The sequence below is a fragment of the Gracilinanus agilis genome, chromosome 2, assembly GCF_016433145.1.
Source record: "Gracilinanus agilis isolate LMUSP501 chromosome 2, AgileGrace, whole genome shotgun sequence".
NCBI classification, from domain to species: Eukaryota; Metazoa; Chordata; class Mammalia; order Didelphimorphia; family Didelphidae; genus Gracilinanus; species Gracilinanus agilis.
In genome coordinates this window covers 346,731,984-346,751,219 of record NC_058131.1, presented here as the reverse complement: position 1 = coordinate 346,751,219, position 19,236 = coordinate 346,731,984, and the positions used below count along the sequence as shown (strand labels likewise).

Here is a 19,236-nt window from a genome sequence, read left to right as displayed (position 1 = left end):
TAGGAAGTGTCTGAGGCTAGATTTGAAACCAGGACCTCCCATCTCTAGGCTTGGTTCCCTGAGTAACCTAGCTGCCCCTATATACTTTCTCATTTAATTCCCCCCAGCCATTTTCTAAGGCGAATGTACCAGGTAACAAAATCCCCATTTTAGAGAAGAGGAAAGTGAGGCTCATGGAGGTTATAAGTGACTTGTGTATGGTCACACCACTAGCAAACTTCAAATCTGAAACCTCAGGATCTGAATTCAGGTTTCCTGACTCTCTAGGCTCAGAGACTAGGGGCCAGAGCTTATTTTTGGTCCCTTGAGTAGATGAATCATAGTCTCCTGGCCACTCCTAGCCAGCTGGATACCTGGGTCAAAAGGTTCTTAAAGGAGCTTTGCATCCATTATCTCGGTCATTGGGCCATTCCCTCAAAGGAGCAAGTCTTACTGTTTTTCCAGTGTTCTAAGTTGGGAGCTGGGAGGACTGAACCCTAAAGAGGGAAAGAGATTTGCTCAGTGTCACACATCCTATTTAATAGCAGAGCTAGAACTTCAGTAGAAATTGCAGAGAGATGAAAGAAACATTTTGTGAAAATGAAAGCTCCACAGAATAGGAATGTCATCATCTTAGGATAGTATTTAACTCAACAAACATTTATTAAATCCCTATTTTGTACAAAGGACAGTCTTGGGTGCTGGGGATACAAAAGTACAAACACAAAGTCCTGTCTTCAAAAGGAGCCTACCTTCCATTTGTGGGAAAAAGAAGCCTGCATTCCATTTCAGAGATATGATATATACCCAGATAAGTAAGGGAAAGCTAATTCCAGGAAGGTGGGGTGGGGAGAGAAGAACTTTATAGCAACGGGAGGTCACCAGGGAAGGCTTTATAGAGAAGTAGCACCTGAACTCAACCTTGGAGGATAACTACAATTTTGAAAGGCAGAGACGATTAAGGAGTTCATGCAGAACAGCTTCTGCAACAGCCCAGAAGTGGGATATTATGGAGTCTGGGTCACAGCTAGTCATTCGGTTTGGCGGGAACCTAAGGAGAGTAATGTAAAGTGAGATGGTGGCTGAAGCCACATTTAGAGAGCTTTAAAAGCCAGGCTGAGCAGTTTGCATCTTGTCCTAAAGGCAATAGAATGTGGATTACAAAGGGGAGCAAGGGGCAGCTGTGTAGCACAATGAATAATAGAGCACCTGGCGTAGAGTTGAGTGGATCTGGGTTCAAACATGGCCACAGACATTTCCTAGTCCAGTGACCCTGGGCAAGTCACTGAACCTCAATTGCCTAGCCCTTAATGCCCTTCTGCCTTGGAATTGATACTTGTCTCTATTCTAAGACAGAAGGCAAGGGTTTTAATTTTTTTAAAGGAGAGCAACTGGAGACAGTTAATTAGCAAACTTATAATATAGACAATAATCATAATTAATGTACACTGCATACTTCCATTGGACTGGAATAATTTACCATATTTTGCATAACTGTAACTATTTTTTTGTTTTTGTTTTTTTTAAACATTTAATAATATTTATTTTTTAGAAAAGTTAACATGGTTACATGATTTATGCTCTTACTTTCCCCTTCACCCCCCGACCTCCCCCTTTTCCCCCCATAGCCAATGTACATTTCCACTGGTTATAACATGTGTCATTGATCAAGAACTATTTCCAGATTGTTGATAGTTGCATTGGTGTGGTAGTCTTGAGTCTACATCCCCAATCATGTCTGCCTCAACCCATGTGTCCAAGCAGTTGTTTTTCTTCTGTGTTTCCACTCCTGCAGTTCTTCCTCTGAATGTGGGTACATAAGTCCCTCAGAATTGTCCTGGGTCATTGCATTGCTGCTAGTACAGAAGTCCATTACATTCTATTTTACCACAGTGTATTGGTCTCTATGTACAATGTTCTTCTGGCTCTGATCCTTTCACTCTGCATCAATTCCTTGGAGGTCTTTCCAGTTCACATGGAACTCCTCCAGTTTATTATTCCTTTGAGCGCAATAGTATTCCATCACCAGCATATACCACAATTTGTTCAGCCATTCCCCAATTGAAGGACATACCCTCATTTTCCAATTTTTTGCCACCACAAAAAGCGCAGCTATAAATATTTTCGTACAAGTCTGTTTCTTGTATATTTTCACAAGTCTATGATCTCTTTGGGGTACAAACCCAACAATGGTATGGCTGGAACAAAGAGCAGGAATTCTTTTATAGTCCTTTGAGCATAGTTCCAAACTGCCTTCCAGAATGGTTGGATCAGTTCACAATTCCACCAGCAATGCATTAATGTCCCCATTTTGCCACATCCCCTCCATAACTTGAACTTTAAATAGTGTGTTCATCATTTGTACTAATGATACTATAATCTCAAGGAGAGGAGATAAGGATTTAAGAGAGTGGGAAGAAATGAATGGATCTGAAGGTAGAATTGATAAGACTTGGTGATCATTTGTAAAAATTAAAATTAATATATAATAATAACATTAAATATTATGTTTTTAAGATTTTAATAATCATTATAAGTAAAAGATAAAAAGGTATTTATCTAACAAAATAAAAGCACGTTCCCATGGCTAGTCTACCTGCTCAAACAGCCCACTCCATCAAAGTTGCGAGACCAGGAAGGAAAGAGCACTAGCCACAGAAGACCCCCAATTTATCTCTTGTCTATATCAGCATGTGATGACAGAAAATCAGTGGGCTCCTGGGAAATGTAGTTCAAAGGCACAAGATTTCCAATTACGCAATTTGGATATGAGGAGTAGGTAGGGTAGGGTAAAGAAGAGGGAAGTGTGAAGAGTGGCTCCAAGCTTGTACATCTTTGTGACTAAGAGGATCCTGGAACCCTTCACAGAGATAGGAAAATTTGAGAGAGGTTCTTTTGGGGAGTGGTGGGGAAATATTAGTTGCATTTTGAATATGTTGAGCTTAACATGTCAATGGGATATCCAGGAGGATCTGTCCAGCACACTGGTGGGAATGAATCTATAGTTGAGTAGAAACATGAAGGCTAGGTCTGGGGCTGATAATGTCCCTTCTCACTCTAAGAATCTTTAGTTTTATGCGGGCAGCTGGGTAGCTCAGTGGATTGAGAGCCAGGCCTAGAGATGGGAGGTCCTAGGTTCAAATCTGGCCTCAGACACTTCCCAGCTGTGTGACCCTGGGCAAGTCACTTGACCCCCATTGCTTATCCTTACCACTCTTCTGCCTTGGAGCCAATAAACAGTATTGACTCCAAGACAGAAGGAAAGGGTTTAAAAATAAAATAAAATAAAATAAATTAAAAAAAATAAAAAAGAATCTTTAGTTTTATGGTATAGATTTGGATGTCATCCACATAGATCTGTTAAGTGAACCTATGAGAGTCAGTGAGACAACCAAGGGAAAGAGAGAGTGCAGAAAGAGAAGGCAAGAAAGCTCAGGGCTGAATCTTGGGAAATATAAATACTTAATGGGTAAGAGTGGGAGATGGATGATGATCTAACAACAGAGAATAAGTAGTAGGCAGTCAGGTAATTAGAGAACCAGGCTGAGTGGTAGAATCCTAGGGAGCAGAGTATCCAGGAAGGAAGGGCTGGTTACTAGCATCCCTCCCTGCTAATCAGACCCCTTGGGATCAGCAGGGCTACTGTAGGAGTCCAGACTGGTCAGTCTCTGGAATCAGAGAATCTTGAGGAGCTTTGGTATTGTTCTGAATGGGAACTCTCCTTGTCCTGTCTTCTGAAAGGGCTAAAGGGTGCCATAGCCTAGGATACCTTCCCTTTTACCCCTCTCCCTCAGAAGTCCTAGAGCCCTGACCCTGAAGCCAGAAAAAGAATATCGAAGTCCTGACTGTACCTCAAAATGACTGAGAAGCAAGGCAAGTCTTTTCTCTTCCTGCTTTGGCTTCCTCCTCTCTGACCATTGGATTTAATCAGACCCTAAGGTTTTTCTAACTGAAAGAACACTGGTCTTGGAATCAGGACTTGGGTTCAAATTATGGATCCATCACTTACTGCCTGTGTCACCTTGCACAAATGACTTAACTTCCCTTGGTCTCAATTTCCTCAACTGTAAAATGAGAGGGCTGAACTGGATGACTTCTACCATCACTTCTGCCTCTTGGTCTATGATCCTAACTGTGGTATTCTCTGATTCTATGAATCAGAATTCACTTCAAAGGTCAGTCCTTCTGGAATTGTTTTCTCATCTGTCTCCGATTCCTCATAGAGAAATCCTGGCTGATCGAAGATACCTTTTAAATGGTTTATGGTTAGTTGAGCAGATTCGGGGGCTACATGTGAGAAGAGCACTATTCTGGGGAGTCGATCCTGAGTTCAAATCCTAGCTCTATTACTTCTACCAAATACATATGACTGTATTTATACAAATTCGTTCACTTCAGCTGCGTCATTTATGAAATTCAGACAAACACACTTTGCCTGACTGGATTATGTTGAGAAAAGTCTTTGAAGATTTTAAAACGTTACTGAAGTGGGTGCTTCCATTATAATTTTTATTATATGTGGAGGCAGGAGAAACTGATTCTGCCAGGGAAAGGCAAAGAGTCATCCTAAAAGCATGGACTGTCAGGGGCTTTAGACATCATCATCAAGTCCAACTTATTTTTTAGAAGAGGGAGATTCAAAGAGGGGAAGACATCCCAAGGACACATGGGGAATTGAGGACAGTTGGGCTTAAAACCCAGGTCTTCTCATTTTCAGCCTAAGGTTAGTCCCAAATAGCATAGGATAGAGGCTGATTATAAAAAGAATCCCAAATGTAGGATCAGAAGATATGTATTCAATTCCCATCTCAACTGTTTATCTCTGTGACCCTGAGCAAATAATTTCTCTTCTCTGGGCTTCGGTTTTTTCTGTAATTGTTGAAATAGGTGATCTTTAAGGGCCCTTCCAACTCTAATATTCTGTGAATCTGTAGCATTGGAAGGAACTGGGAACCAGAAACCCCTTAGCTCAGAGGGAGTTGCCATGTTGTGGGGGCTAGGCCAGGCTGTCTTTGGACAGATGGGGCGAGGGAGGTCCTTTTGGATGAGAGGGACGGGGTGGGCTTTGTGGCAAGATGCCTGTGCCCTCTGTTCTTCTCACCTCTAGCTTCTTAGTCTATGAGGGTATAAGCCCCCCGCCTCCCCTCTGTTTTGACTAGAAAACTATAACTGAGCCTGTCTCCATGACAACTGGGAGACAAGCAGGAGATGCTTGCTATCACTTCTGGCTGGGGGTTGGGAGACTTTGGGAAGGATTGTTCTTTTGGGTTCTTATGGTCCAAAGAGATTTATTAGGGATGTCTGTAGGCCTCACTTGGGGCTCCCAGCTACTTTGGAGAAGCCTCTGTCTTATCTAGGAAAACACTACAGTTCCAAAATTTCTGGGCTAGAGTACCAAACCCAATAGCAGAGAATCAGATTCTGAATCTGAACTCTAAGAGGGAATCAATGAAGTAAGATATAGCAATTAGAGGTGGCTTCTTGAAAGAGGCAGGACTTAAAATTCATAAAAACTGGGGCAGCTAGGTAGCAGAGTGGATAGAGCGCCAGGTCTAGAGATGGGAGGTCCTGGGTTCAAATCTGGCCTCACAAACTTCCTAGCTATGTGACCCTGGGCAAGTCACTTAACCCCGATTGCCTAGTCCTTTCCACTCTTCTGTCTTAGAATTGATACTGAGACAGAGGATAAGGGTTTAAAAAAAAAAAAAAAGATCAGAGGATCTTAGAATTGGGAAGGACCTTAAAAGTTATTTGCTCCACCCTCAAGTCTTCCTTCTGTAGCTTTCCTAGCAATAATAATCATTCACATTTCTATAGTGCTATTGAGAAATAATTCATTGAGGTCTATAAGTGGTATTTTTACAGGTAAGGAAACTGAGGTTCAGGAGAGGACCTGATTTGCCCAATGTCAGATAGCGAGGAGGTGGGATTCAAGCTTGGATTCAAACCCAGATCTCCTAACTCCAAGCCCAAGACTATTTCCATAACATGATACCGTGTTAATGGATCATCATATAGGCTCTCACTGTACATGTCTAGTGACACGAAACTCACTATCTCCTTGAAGCAGCCTGTTTCATCATTGGACAGCTCTGATCGTTAGAACGACCTTCCTTATATTGGATTGAAATATGCTTCCATCTGCCTTCCTCACCCTGCTCTCGGGGGCCACACACGTCTTTTTCCCATGACAGTCCATCATATATGTACTGCCAGAGCAATTCCTTCTCACTTAAGGCTTCTCTTTTTCAGGAAGGAACATTCTTGGTTCCTTTAGCGAAGCCTCCTACAGCTTGGTTTTGAATTCCCTCCCCATCTTGTCTCCCTTCTCTCGAGACACTCCCACTTAGCCCTGTGTGATATGGAGTAAATACCTCTTGGTCTCAGTTTTCACATCTAGAAAGTGGGAATAACAAAGCCCTGCCTTGCCTTCCTAACTGGAGTATTGTGACATGATATATGTGAGGGCCCATTGAAACCCTAAAAGCAGGTGTCATACGTGAGGTGATCTAAGGATGAATGAACCATCCAGAGCAATGGCGACACTTCTGATCCCTGCTTGTCTCCTCCCTGTAGGTGGCCCCTGGAATTTTGCCTTCACTGTCAAATTCTATCCTCCGGATCCAGCCCAGCTCACAGAAGACATCACAAGGTGAGCAATCAAGTGGTCCTTCTTGGGCAGTCTGAGGGACAACTGAATATGAGCAAACCTTTGTTTAAATACATATGCCAGGGAAGCTGGGTGGCCCAGTGGATGGAGAGCCAAGCCCAGAGTTGGGAGGTCCTGGGTTCCAATCTGTCCTCAGACACTTCCTAGCTATGTGAACCTGGGTAAGTCACTTAACTCCCATTGCCTACCCTTACTACTCTTCTGCATTGGAACTAATATACAGTAGTGATTCTAAGATGGAAGGTAAGGGTTTAAAAGCAAAATACATGTATCCATGGCCTGGAAGGTAGGTAAGTATGGGTGTGGATGCTCATGACCATGAGTATATGTGCTTACATAGGGAGCAATGGGAATGCTTCCATTTGTGGAAGGAGAAAGGCTCAGGGGAAAGTGGCTGTCCAGGGGGGAGCAAGGTGGACCGAGAACAGACTGTTTCTTTGACGAGTGCTCATCATAGCAAGATTCACAGTCTCAGAATGTTGGAGCTAGATGGGACTTGAGAGAACATCTGGTTTAACCACCTCATTTTAGAGGAGAGGTAATACAGCTTCCAGGGAGAGGAAGGGACTTATCCAAGGGCACACAGCTAGTATCAAACCCAGGACTTCTAGCACCAGGACTGATGCTGTTGTTTATCTTTAGATAACAATTCATTTACTTCAGCAGGTGATGAGGAGGAGGATAAGGATTGAGGGGATATCAGAAAAATTAGAATAAGAGGATTCTGGGAGGGAGGATAAATCATCTAGCCACATCTTCAAGTGTTCCTTGATTATTCTAGGCCTCAGTTTCCCCATTTGTAAAGTGGAAGTTGTACTGAGTGATCTTTAAGGTACCATGTCAACCCCAGCTCCTATGATCTATAGAGATGTCCCTAAACTTGACTTTGATTCCTTCTTGGCCTCTGGGAGCCATATGGAACCATTGATCATCAGTTTAGGCCCAGAAGGGATCTTGAAAGCCCTTGAGTCCAAGCCCTCCCTATGGATAAGGAAATTAAGAATCAGAGGATGTGATTTGCCCAGAGTCACTTAGTTAAGTACATGTCTGATCGGAACTTTGGACTTCAGAGATCCAGATCCAGCCTCCAGTGCTCTGCCAATGTTTGAATCATGCTGATGGCTCAGGTTCATTTACTGACCCTCTCCTATATCCAGCAGAATATAGCAATCCGACGTGGGCTGCATTGAGCCATCCACATTCCCATCTGGGTCCTTCGCACCTACAGGGCCACATGTTGGCGAGACAGCAGTCACAGCTGATTGAGGTCATTCCCACTCAGCTCCTTATCCCCTAGGAAGAAAACCACCTCGTGCTTGACTTCAGTCATACCACTTCAAAGTCGCTTGTCCCAGGCTGAGGATACTAGCAGTGGAGTTTGGGCCTTTGGCCCCCAGCTAGGTGACCCAGTGGATGAAGTTCTGGATTTGGAGCTGGGAAGACCCGAGTTTGAATACTTTGCCAGATACTTGTTAGCTGAATGATCCTGAACAAGTCGAAACTCAGCCTCAGTTTTTTCATCTGTAAAATGGAGATAATAGTAATAACTACTTCCCAGGGTTGTTGTGATGACCAAATGAGATAATATGTGCAGAGTACTATGTCAATGCTAGCTAGCTGTTCCTACTGTTATCACTTCACATATGGAGCTTAGCCAGGGTTCCATACTGGTCAGTAATAGTAGTGGATAACCTTGACATAGCACTTTAAATTTTGTCAAGAATTTTAGATACCTTATCTAATTTTATTCTCAAGACAACTCTGTAAGGCAGGTGCCAATCTCCTCAATTTACAGATGAAGAAATCAAGTTAAGTCATTTGCTTAGATACATAGCTAGTAAGGGTACGGGCAGCATTGGAATCTAGACCAGTGATGGGCAAACTTTTTAAAGAGGGGACCAAAGGAAAGGAAATGCTCATCTGTCAGTCTGTTTCTAAGGCAACTCTTTCCAAGTTTCATTGTTTTGTGTCCTACTCATTGTATTCGTCAGATTAGGAATAATGTTGCAGGGCAGGATAGAACATTTCAGGGGGTCACATCTGGCCCACAGGTCATAGTTTGCCCATCACTGATCTAGACCATCCTGACCCCAAGTCCAGCATTCTAGCCACAATGTCATGTTGACATTGATGTAATACTTGAAGGTTTGCAAAGCACTCACTATCCATTTTCCCAATCAACCCATTTAGAATTTCTAATGATTGCCAACTTCTAGGAAGTCAGCCCTTCTGGGTAAAGAGCTATCAAGGGCCAGAGGAACACTGTAAGGAAGGGGAAGTTCCTGGAACAAACTGAGCTGATATGAAGAATAGGAGATAGAGTGGCTAGAGATGATTGAGAGAGACTAGAAATGTGGGGTGGAGGATATCTAGAACTTGGCATCAGGAGAAAAGAGCTCTAGTTCCAGCTCTGCTACTAATTTACCATTAGCCCTGGGTAAATTTCTTTCTCTCTCTAGGTCTCAACTATAAATGAAAGGTTCAGAAAAGATATTCTCTCTGATCTCTTCCAGTTATAACATCCTGTGTCTCTGAGATAGTTAGGAGGGAGGCCTTGGGGAATGAGTGCAGACATGCTGTCCTGGCTGGACTTAAAAGGACTTGACCTCCCTTGGTCCTGATTGTCCATCTGGCTGTGTTCAAGATTATCCTGGGATGTACCTAGAAGGTTCTCCTCACCCTAGAATACTCCGTGTCATGAGCTTGTTACTTATAACTCCCCCTATTCTGAATCTCTGTGTAAGCACATCTCACCTCCATAGCACACTCTTCCTTCTGCCCACAGATACTACCTGTGCCTGCAGCTGAGGGCAGACATCATCACCGGCCGGCTGCCCTGCTCCTTTGTCACCCATGCATTGCTGGGATCCTATGCTGTTCAGGCTGAGCTAGGAGACTTTGATGCTGAGGAACATGTGGGTAACTATGTCAGCGAGCTCCGCTTTGCCCCCAACCAGACCAAAGAGCTGGAAGAGAGAATCATGGAGCTGCACAAGACTTATAGGTAAGCATGCCATGGCCTGCCTTCACCTGGCACCCCGGGGAACTGTGCTCTCTGCTCTTGCCCCATCACTTACCTGCTCTGTGATCTGGGGAAGTTTGTGGAATAATAGAACATCTGAGTTTGAAATGACCTCAGTAACTATCTATCCTTTGTAGAAGAGAACCCAGAGAGGGCAAGAAGCACACAACCAGTAAAGAGCAGAGCTGGTATTCCAGCCCAGGCCTTCAGATTCCCATGTCCAATGCTCTTTGCACCGTACTATGCTTCTTTCTCTCTAATTACTTACCTCTCTTATCTCTCTTAGGGTCCCTTTCCCATTTCTCCTCTCTTCTCTCCTCCCCTAAGACTAGGAAGATAGTGTGCCATTATGCTCCAAGTCTGTGCTAATCTAGTTCCTTGCCTTATTCAGGAATTCTCTCTAGATAATGGGTTCTTAACTTGTGTGTGTGTGTGTGTGTGTGTGTGTTATAGATCCCTTTGGTAATGTGGTGAAGAGTAGAGGAATCTGATTATTTCATAATATCAAAAAAGTATCACAAACTCCTCTTTTGAACATTTCATTTTTTAGGAGAAAGTATTGTCCAGAGGAGGGGTCAGCAATGTATGGCTCTCGAGCCATATCTGGCTCTTTTGAAGGCCAGATATGGCTCTTTCTGCAGGAGCCATAAAGTTAATTTTTTTTTCAGGCGCTGTTACAGGAGTGCGTACTGTGAGCACTGTACGGCTCTCAATCCACTGAGCTACCCAGCTGCCCCCAATGGATTATTTGTGGCATTTATGGCTCTCATGGCCAAAAAGGTTGCAGACCCCTGGTCCAGAGGTTCCAGGATTTGTTTTTTACTCCTTTTCTTTTTAAAATCATTTTTATTAATAGAATTTATTTCTAGTTTTCTCAGGCCCTCCTTCCCCTCTCCACACATGGTGATGATGACAGTGATGACAAGTGACACTGATATATAAGTTTCCTGGAGTTCCTTAGACCAATGAACTCCTGGGTCTAATCCCTATCCTTATAACAATAAAAAGAAATAAGTAAGGGAAACTTGATGGTACTAGATCTTATGATAAAGCAATAATTATAATAGTTTTCTCTTGCTGGATTTCAAAAACAAAAAAGTTGATAGATGGAGGATAGTAGACCTACAAACAAATGCCCATAGCAATCTGGTGTTTGATAAACCCAAGAACATGAATCATTGATGAAAGGACTCAACTTGGAGAACCTCTAGAAAAATGGGGAAGCAGTCTGGCAAAAAATACGTTTTGGTCAATATATTATGTCTTATACCACAAAGAATTCAGATGGATAAAGTAAAAATAAAAAGTCACATCATTAAAAAATTAAAAGAGAATGAAAGGATACATTTTTTATAGTGGTTGGCAGGGGGAAAATCAACAACCATAAGGGTGCTAGAATAGAACTTAAAAAACAAAAACAGAGTCACTCACATAAATTTAAAGCACCTTTATACAATTTGTTAGAGCAGATACAGATTGATTAAAAGAAATCTTTCATTTAGTAACTGATTAAAATCTCATGTGCAAAGTCACAAAAACAGAAGACAAGTAAATATTCCATGGAAAGGAACCACTTTCAGAGGAAGAAACACAAACTTGTCAGTAACCATCTCAAAAAATATTCATAATTCCAAATAATTTTGGAAATGAAAATTAAACCTTAAGGTATCCTCTCACAACTACCAAACTGATAAATATAAGGAAAACAACAACCTGTGAAAACTCATTGTTAGAGAAGCTCTGGGAACTCAGGTATGCAAGTACGTAGCTGGAGGATCTGTGAATTAGTTCGGCCCTTCTAGAAAACAATTTGGAATTATGCAAGAACGTTGCTAAATTGTTCTTACCCTTTGAACCAGAGAATCCATTTCTGGGACTTAGGAGGTTATTGACAACAATAAAAGGCCTATATGTTCTAACATGTTCATGGTAACATTATTTGTGATAACAAAAATGGTGAAGGAAAAATGTAGTATATCTATTTATTCTTTGAAAAAATTATTGACATCATTTGTTTTATAGCACCCTCATTTCCCAGTATATTTCTCTCTCCTCTTCCCACAGAGCTATTTTTTGTTAACAAAGAATAAAATAATTTAAAAAATTAACAAAACTAACCAAGTCAACCAAGTTCAACATTCTATGTACACTTAGAGTCCCTACACTCCTGCAAAGAAGGGAGGGAGGGAGGGGAATAAAGAAAGAAGCAAGGAAGGGTGGAGTATTCTCATCTCATATTTAGGGCTAGGCCTGATTGTCATAATTACTCAGCATTCAGCTTTGACTTTTTTTGTTGTTTTTTTTTTCTATTTAAAATCATTGCAATCATTGTATAAGCTGCTCTGATTGTTAAGGGCTTAATTCCTTACATTGGGTGAGTCTTTTCCCTTACATACATCGTTCTTAGAGCTGTCCCCTGTGGCCAAGCGGTACAAATGCAATATTTCTCATGTATGATAGCCCTTCTGATATTTCAAGACAGCTATCCTGGGTCCCTAAGGCTTTTTCTTTTCCAGAATAAACTTCTCTCAGTTCCTTCAATCATTCCTCATAAGACATGACCTTCAGGCCACCTCCCATTTTGATTGCCCTCTTCTGGACATATTTCAGACTGTCATTGTATTTTAAGAACTGTGGCCCCAGAGCTCAGCATGCTCCTTCAGGTGTGGACTGGCATGGCAGCCTGTCCCTTCTCTCAGATTCTGGCCTTTCCTTCCTCACTCTTTGCCCTCCTCCCCCACAGGGGCATGACTCCTGGAGAAGCTGAGATCCATTTCCTTGAGAATGCCAAGAAGCTATCCATGTATGGAGTGGACCTCCATCATGCCAAGGTACCCACTGAAAGCTGGGTAATGGAGTACTCACTATTTTTGACTTGGGAATTGGCATTCCCAAACTCACCTGATCAATCTGGTCATCAGGAAGGAGTTACTCCTCCCCTATGATGGGTGTGATTCACAGACAGAGGAAACCAAGCTTTGGTTTCTGCCCTCTGGTCCTGTATAAGTGGTCCAGGCCATTAAGACTGTAGAATTTCAGGGGTGGCCTATTGAGCTTAATGGGACCAGAGAAGGTTTTGGGGAGGGAGCAACGTTTGAGTTGAGCCTGAACCTGTGGATAGGATTTAGATAAATAGAAAGGGAAAGGATAAAGAGAATGTTATGAGTCTGGAACATGGAGGGTTTGTTTCAGAGGAAACCCATCTAGATTTAGTGGGAAATAAAATAGGGAATCTAGAATATAAATAACCTTGAATTCCAAGTCAATGAATTGGACTTGATTCTTTAGGCAATAGGAAATAGCTGAGCAGAGGAATGATGCAACAAGAACTGGGCTTTAGAAAGATGAGTTAGGTGGTATGTACAGGATGGGTTAACAACTAGAAATGGGGGGACTGTTTATGAAGTGGGTACCGTAGTCTGAATGAGAAGAAAAGGGGTCTGGGACTAGCTTTAACTTCCTGACCTAGGTAAGATCAGACCGGAGCCCTTACTGAGCTGGACTCAGCCCTGTTCTGTTGGAAGTGGCCTCAGGGATGATAAACTCAGGTCTTCCTATGCTGAGGTCCCTCTGCGTGCAGGGACCCTCTGCGCCTCAGGGCTGCCCAGGCACTGCTTATGGACCTGCCACATAGTGTGCCTTTAACCTCTGGCCTTGCTTCTTTAGCGCCAGAGGCACTTTTTGCCTGATACTTTGGGCCTCCCCCAATAGGATCTAGGCAAAGAAGGTCCCCAATAAGTGGGCCTTGTTTCTCTAGGTGTCTCTGGAGCAGATGGTTAGGCAGCTTGGCTGACCTAGGCTCAGGCTGGGACTTCCAGGAATAGTTTGTATCTGAGGCACTCTAGATCTGTCTGGCCCAGGGCCTCCCTTATCCCCTTCCCACTTCACCAGTACTCTCTTACCTCCCTTATCACCCTTACTCTCTTTCCCATTTCTCCTCTCCTCTCCTCTCCTTTCCTAGGACTCAGAAGGCATTGACATCATGCTTGGAGTCTGCGCTAATGGCCTACTGATCTACAGAGACCGCCTGCGGATCAACCGATTTGCCTGGCCCAAGATCCTTAAGATTTCCTATAAGAGGAGTAATTTCTACATCAAGATACGTCCAGGGGAGGTAAGCCCTCTACCTTTTACTCTACTTCATGAAATCTGACATAGTGGGACCTCAGAGGGCAGGTATTCCAACCCCCTACTTGAGCCAGAATCTTCTCCACAACCTCCCTCATAGGTGGTCATCTGGCCTCTTCTTAAAGACCTCTATTGCTGGGAACTCAGTAACTTTGAACCCTTCCCACTTTTGGCCAGTTCTAATTGTCAGGAAGCATTTGCTTAAGTCCATCTGAAATCTGCCTTTTTGCAATTTGCAAATGGTGTGCTTAATTCCTCCCTTTGGGACTAGGGAGAAGTACAGCCCCCCCCCCCTGCCCATGATGGCTCTTTAGATACTTGAAGGTAATGATTAGGTTCCCCATCCTTTCCCCTCTTTTCTTCTGGCTAAACTTCCCTAGTTATTTTTTATCTGAAAGGGATAATAGAGAAGAGTTCTTAGAAAAAGTAGGCCTAGAAGAATTGGGTCAGAATTTGGCTAAGTGGACAGAGATTATGGGAGAAGGAAGGCCTGATAATGGGATAAAAAGGTGGGGAGAGTGGGTCAGGGCCAACCCACTCATCCTCCCTTCCCTGGTATCCCAGTATGAGCAGTTTGAGAGTACCATCGGCTTTAAGCTCCCCAATCATCGGTCGGCCAAGAGACTTTGGAAGGTCTGCATTGAGCATCACACATTCTTCAGGTGAGCAGCACATAACTGGGCAGGGGCAGGGGGAGGGGCAGGACGAGGAAGATAAATCCAGGACTATGGTGGATCCAGGAAAGGGCCTATTGCTGCCCAGACATCCCCACTCACTTAGCATACTTGGAACTTCCTCTCTTCGCCTGAAAGGATGAAAGGGTCCACAGGCCAAGTGCAAGTGTCTACTCTGTTGATTCAGGGAAATACACGACTGAACCTGGGAGGTTCAGGTTCATTTCTTTGCTCTGCTGTTGAATTTGGACATGTCCCTTTCCTTCTTTGGACCTCAGTTTCCTTCCCTCTAAATGAAGATGTTGGAATAAGTCAGTGCTTACAGACTCATTTGCCTGCAGAACAATGGGGAATGGCAGAGCTTAAAATATGTTCATGTACCTTTACAAGCAGTCTTACAAAGGCTTAGGAGTATAGTTCTCCGCTGTGTGACCTTGGAAGAATCAGGAAGTTTCAGGGGTGAAATAGAAGAAATTTGACCTATTTTCATCGCTTCAAATTATATTTTTGGTTTTCACATAATTTCATGTTTAACATTTGACAGAGGAAATTGTTGCTAGAATTAAAATTGTATTCTGGGAGCACCATTTCCCTCAAATGGATTTAGGAAAAGCTGAGCTAAAGAATTCTGCAGAAGTTCCCTCCAGCTAAGAGCTCTTAGGATTAAGTGTCTGCTGGGTGCAAAGCACTGAGCTCCTTACTGCATGAAAGGCAAAATTTAGATAAGGTATGATGAGCCTTCCTTTCATGGAGCTTTTCGGGATTTTAGGCACAGAGACAGGCACAGATAACTAGAACATAGCAACTTAACAAATACTTTGCTTTTTGTAACTTTGGGTTCTTCCTGTGCCTCTTGTAACCTTCCCACCACACCCGATACCCCAAATACAGGCTAGTATCTCCTGAGCCCCCACCAAAGGGCTTCCTGGTGATGGGTTCCAAGTTCCGCTACAGTGGGAGGACACAGGCACAGACCCGGCAGGCCAGTGCCCTCATTGACAGGCCTGCACCCTTCTTCGAGCGTTCCTCCAGCAAACGGTACACCATGTCTCGAAGCCTCGATGGAGGTATGCCCCAAATTTGGGAGGCACTTGGGCATCTGAATGAGGGATGGATAGTCAGGCAGTGGTGCCAGCTTAGCCCAAGAATAGTCCCAAGCTCCTTACCTATGCATGAAAACCCTCCCCCACTTGGAGCATATGACTTTTGTGGGGTAGGGAGCTCTCTAGCCACTTGTGAGTCTAAAAGGCAAATACCTCTGGAATAGGTTATTGGGTTATTGAGTCAAGTAAGGCCCATCAGGGGTCTGACATTGGATCTTGATGGGGTCTTGTGGTTCTAAGAGGCAGAAGTGAGAAAAGAGATCATTCCTGGCATCCTGGTCTGTGCAGAGGCACAAATGTAGAAGATAGAAATCTTTTTCAAGGGGATCAGCAAATAGGCTTGTTTGACTGGTATATAGCATGTATCGTGGGGAGCATGGGAAAGATAAAGGCTGGTACAGTGGGGAGGATAGAATCAGACAGGGCTAATGTGGTTGGCTGTGAAAGAGTGTGATGGCTAAAGAAAGGAACTTTATTCTAGGATAGGGATTCTTGACCTTTCTTATGTCATGGATCCCTTTAGCAATTTGGTGATACCTCTGGCCCCTTCCTCTCTCTCTCTCTCTTTTTTTAAACCCTTACCTTCTATCTTAGAATTAATACTGTGTATTGGTTCCAAGTGGTGAGAGCTAGGCAAAGGGGATTAAGTGACTTGCCCAGGGCCACCTAGCTAGGAAGTGTCTGAGGCCTAATGAAAGGACATTTCTTAAGCACATACAATGTTCCTAATTGTGATGAGGTTTTGCTTTCCAGGCCAAGACAAGGGGCCAGTTTGAATCCCAGAACTGGATGAATTAATTCCCCCAAGGCAATGGGCAAGGATCTCTTTCAGATGTGCTTGGCTCCCTTACCCGCACTTTAGGGGTCTTTAGCTTTTGCTCTGGAATGATCCCTTCTTTACCTGCCTGCCATCATTCCCCAGCAGAATTTTCTCGACCGGCCTCCGTCAGTGAGAATCATGATGTGGGGCCAGAGGCTGAGAAGCATGAAGAAGATGGAGACTATGGTGGTGGGAGGAGAAAGTCAGAGACAGAAGAAGGGGAGCTCCGGACCCCCACCAAGATCAAAGAGCTAAAGGTATGAGACTTTAAGCCCTTCTCTCCACCCCTGAGTGCAGGAGAACCTAGCCCCATATCTGGGATGTGGCGTGTGCACCCTGGGCCCTGCCCTTTCTGTTTCCTCATGAAACTGGCTTCTCCCCCTCCACCAAGGTACATCTCTGCCTTTGGGTGGGTTATGTAGGTGATAATACCTGACCCCAGGTCTGGGAAGGGGAGAGGGACTCTCATGTGCTTGGAGAGGTGGGCACACATGCAAACGTACACAGAGCACGTAGGCCCCCATTTTTCTGGGCATATTCTGTACATCTCTGTACCTCCAGATATTGACACCCATGACCTCATGCATAAAGAGACCTTTCTACACATATAACATTGATATCTCTGCCAAGAAAAAAACACCTAAGTCTATTATATTCATGGACTTAAAAGAACTCACACATAATTTTTTTTAGTTTACCATTTTTTGTTCTGAACTTTAATATCAAGCTTAATAAATACATAAATATGGGGCCAGCTAGGTGGCTCAGTGGATAGAGAGCCAGACCTAGAGACAGGAGGCCCTGGATTCAAATCTGACCTCAGACACTTCCTAGCTATGTGACCCTGGGCAAGTCATTTAGCCCCCCACTACTTAACCCTTACCACAAATCTGCCTTGGAACCAATACCCAATATTGATTCTAATTTAGAAGGCAAGGGCCCAAGAAAATAAATAAATAATGTAAATATAAATAATATGTATGACTAAAACTTGAAATAAAAAAGGAGTTTAAGTCTCTCATTCTTGGGTGAGACCCTGCTACAAACTTGGGTGTTTTTCTCCCACAACAAAATCATGTAATCAGCACTATTTACTTTTTTAAAAGACTATAAGACTATTCTTAGCTGCATGACCCTGAGGAAGTCACCTAACTACAATTGCCTAGCCCTCACCACTCTTCTGCCTTGGAACCAATACTTAGCATTGATTCTAAGATGGAAAGTAAGGGTTAAAAAAAATAGACTCTAAAGGTTTAAATAATAGTGGCAGCTTATCATACAACCCTAATCTGCCCACACAGATTGCACAAGGGCATCACTGTTGTCTGATGCCCATATCTGCACTACTAGGTCTATAGGCAGGGGTTTGCCACTCCTGAGGAGACTTTGCTGGAGCTCAAAAGAGGTCTCCTGTGCTCCCCAGGTGTACAGTCTTTCAGGGAAGATCCCTAAGAGGCCATATCTGCCCTTCCAAGCAGGTACATGATTGCCTTTCCCCCAAACCCCCCCCAGAGCTGACGCTGGTATCTTAAAGTGGTGACACTCTTTTGGGACTTCCATAAGGCAAAACTATCAAGCCAGAGATCTGTGTTCTCCTGTGACATATAGCCAAACCCTTCCCCAGTGGCCCAAGGACACGGCCTTTCCGTGGCTGACCCAGATGTGCCACGGCTTATGGGTGCCCAAGGGCCCATTCCCATTACTCTGTGGTGAGACTTTACATGTTGTCCATACACGTGCATGTATATGCCTCATAAATATATACAGTATATACAGATGAAGCATTTATAAGTAACCGATCCTGCTTCCCGCTCTCTCCACCTTGCCATTGGTGGTAGCCCCAAATGAATGCTTTTTGGTGACCTAGGTCCCCTCCCTCCCTACCTCATCACCCCACTTGACCTGAATCTAGATGTGTCTAATGTAATCCCTCTACTGACCCTGCTGGTTCCTCCCTCACCACGTACTGCTAGCCGGAGCAGGAAACCACGCCGAGGCACAAGCAGGAGGTACTGACTGCATCATTCTCCCCTGCTCCTTCTGGTCCGTGTCTGCCCCGCATCCCCCCACCTGCTGTGTACCATTCTGCCTTCAGCTCAGGGCCGTGTGTGCCCTCTCATTTCAGGACATCCCACATGCCATCGCCGGGCCTCATCACCTCTGCCCTTAAGTCGGGAACGTCATCTCTGTTCCTGGGAAAGGGCCCATTGCTGTGCTGCCTGCCTGCTCTCTGCCCTCATAAGCCCATCACTCAGTAAAGTCCTCATCCTCTTCCTTTAGTCTTCCTTTCTCTTTTTCTTCCTTCATCTTCACCTCCCTCTTAATTCCTGTTTCCTCAACTAGAGCCAGCTCCTCTCCTGCTTGCAACCAAACCCTGCCCCTTCATAACATGTTCGTCGCCAAATTTTGTGTTTGTCTTTTGGCCGTCTTGGAAAAGGTTAAGTTTGAAGATGCTGGAAGGGGAGGGAATATGATCCTTATTCTCCTGTGGAGGCCTTCAACACTCTAAAAGGCCCAGAGGTTCAGCTGGCTGCCATAACTCTAGTTATGCCTAGTACAGGGGTCCTGTCCCATGGTATAGGGAAAGAGGTAGGAGGTATTCAGATGAGTATGACCAAGGCACTTGGTTTTCCAAGATTCCCTGAGGACTCACCATCACTGTGGAGTGCTACCTTTGGGGAAATGAGGCAGTGGGCTTACTGTGGAAAGACAGAAGCATTAAGGCAGGGCCCTTTTGTTCTTGGGAAGCCCACTTTCCCCTTCTAATCACAATACTTGTACTGTGGCTTGGTGGTGAGAGCGAGCCTGTTTGGTTTTCAGCTCCATCACTTAATAGTTAT

General features: G+C 44.0%; 1 protein-coding gene across 1 annotated transcript in view; it reads left to right on the top strand.

Annotated features, from left to right (window-relative positions):
* Positions 1-19,236, top strand: part of EPB41L1 (erythrocyte membrane protein band 4.1 like 1) — a 117,616-nt gene that overhangs the window by 63,660 nt on the left and 34,720 nt on the right. The window contains exons 6-13 of the mRNA XM_044664350.1: positions 6,556-6,631; positions 9,435-9,653; positions 12,415-12,502; positions 13,633-13,785; positions 14,364-14,461; positions 15,365-15,540; positions 16,499-16,653; positions 18,370-18,405. Of these exons, the coding sequence (XP_044520285.1) occupies positions 6,556-6,631; positions 9,435-9,653; positions 12,415-12,502; positions 13,633-13,785; positions 14,364-14,461; positions 15,365-15,540; positions 16,499-16,653; positions 18,370-18,405 (1,001 nt within the window). The remainder of the gene's footprint in view (positions 1-6,555; positions 6,632-9,434; positions 9,654-12,414; positions 12,503-13,632; positions 13,786-14,363; positions 14,462-15,364; positions 15,541-16,498; positions 16,654-18,369; positions 18,406-19,236) is intronic.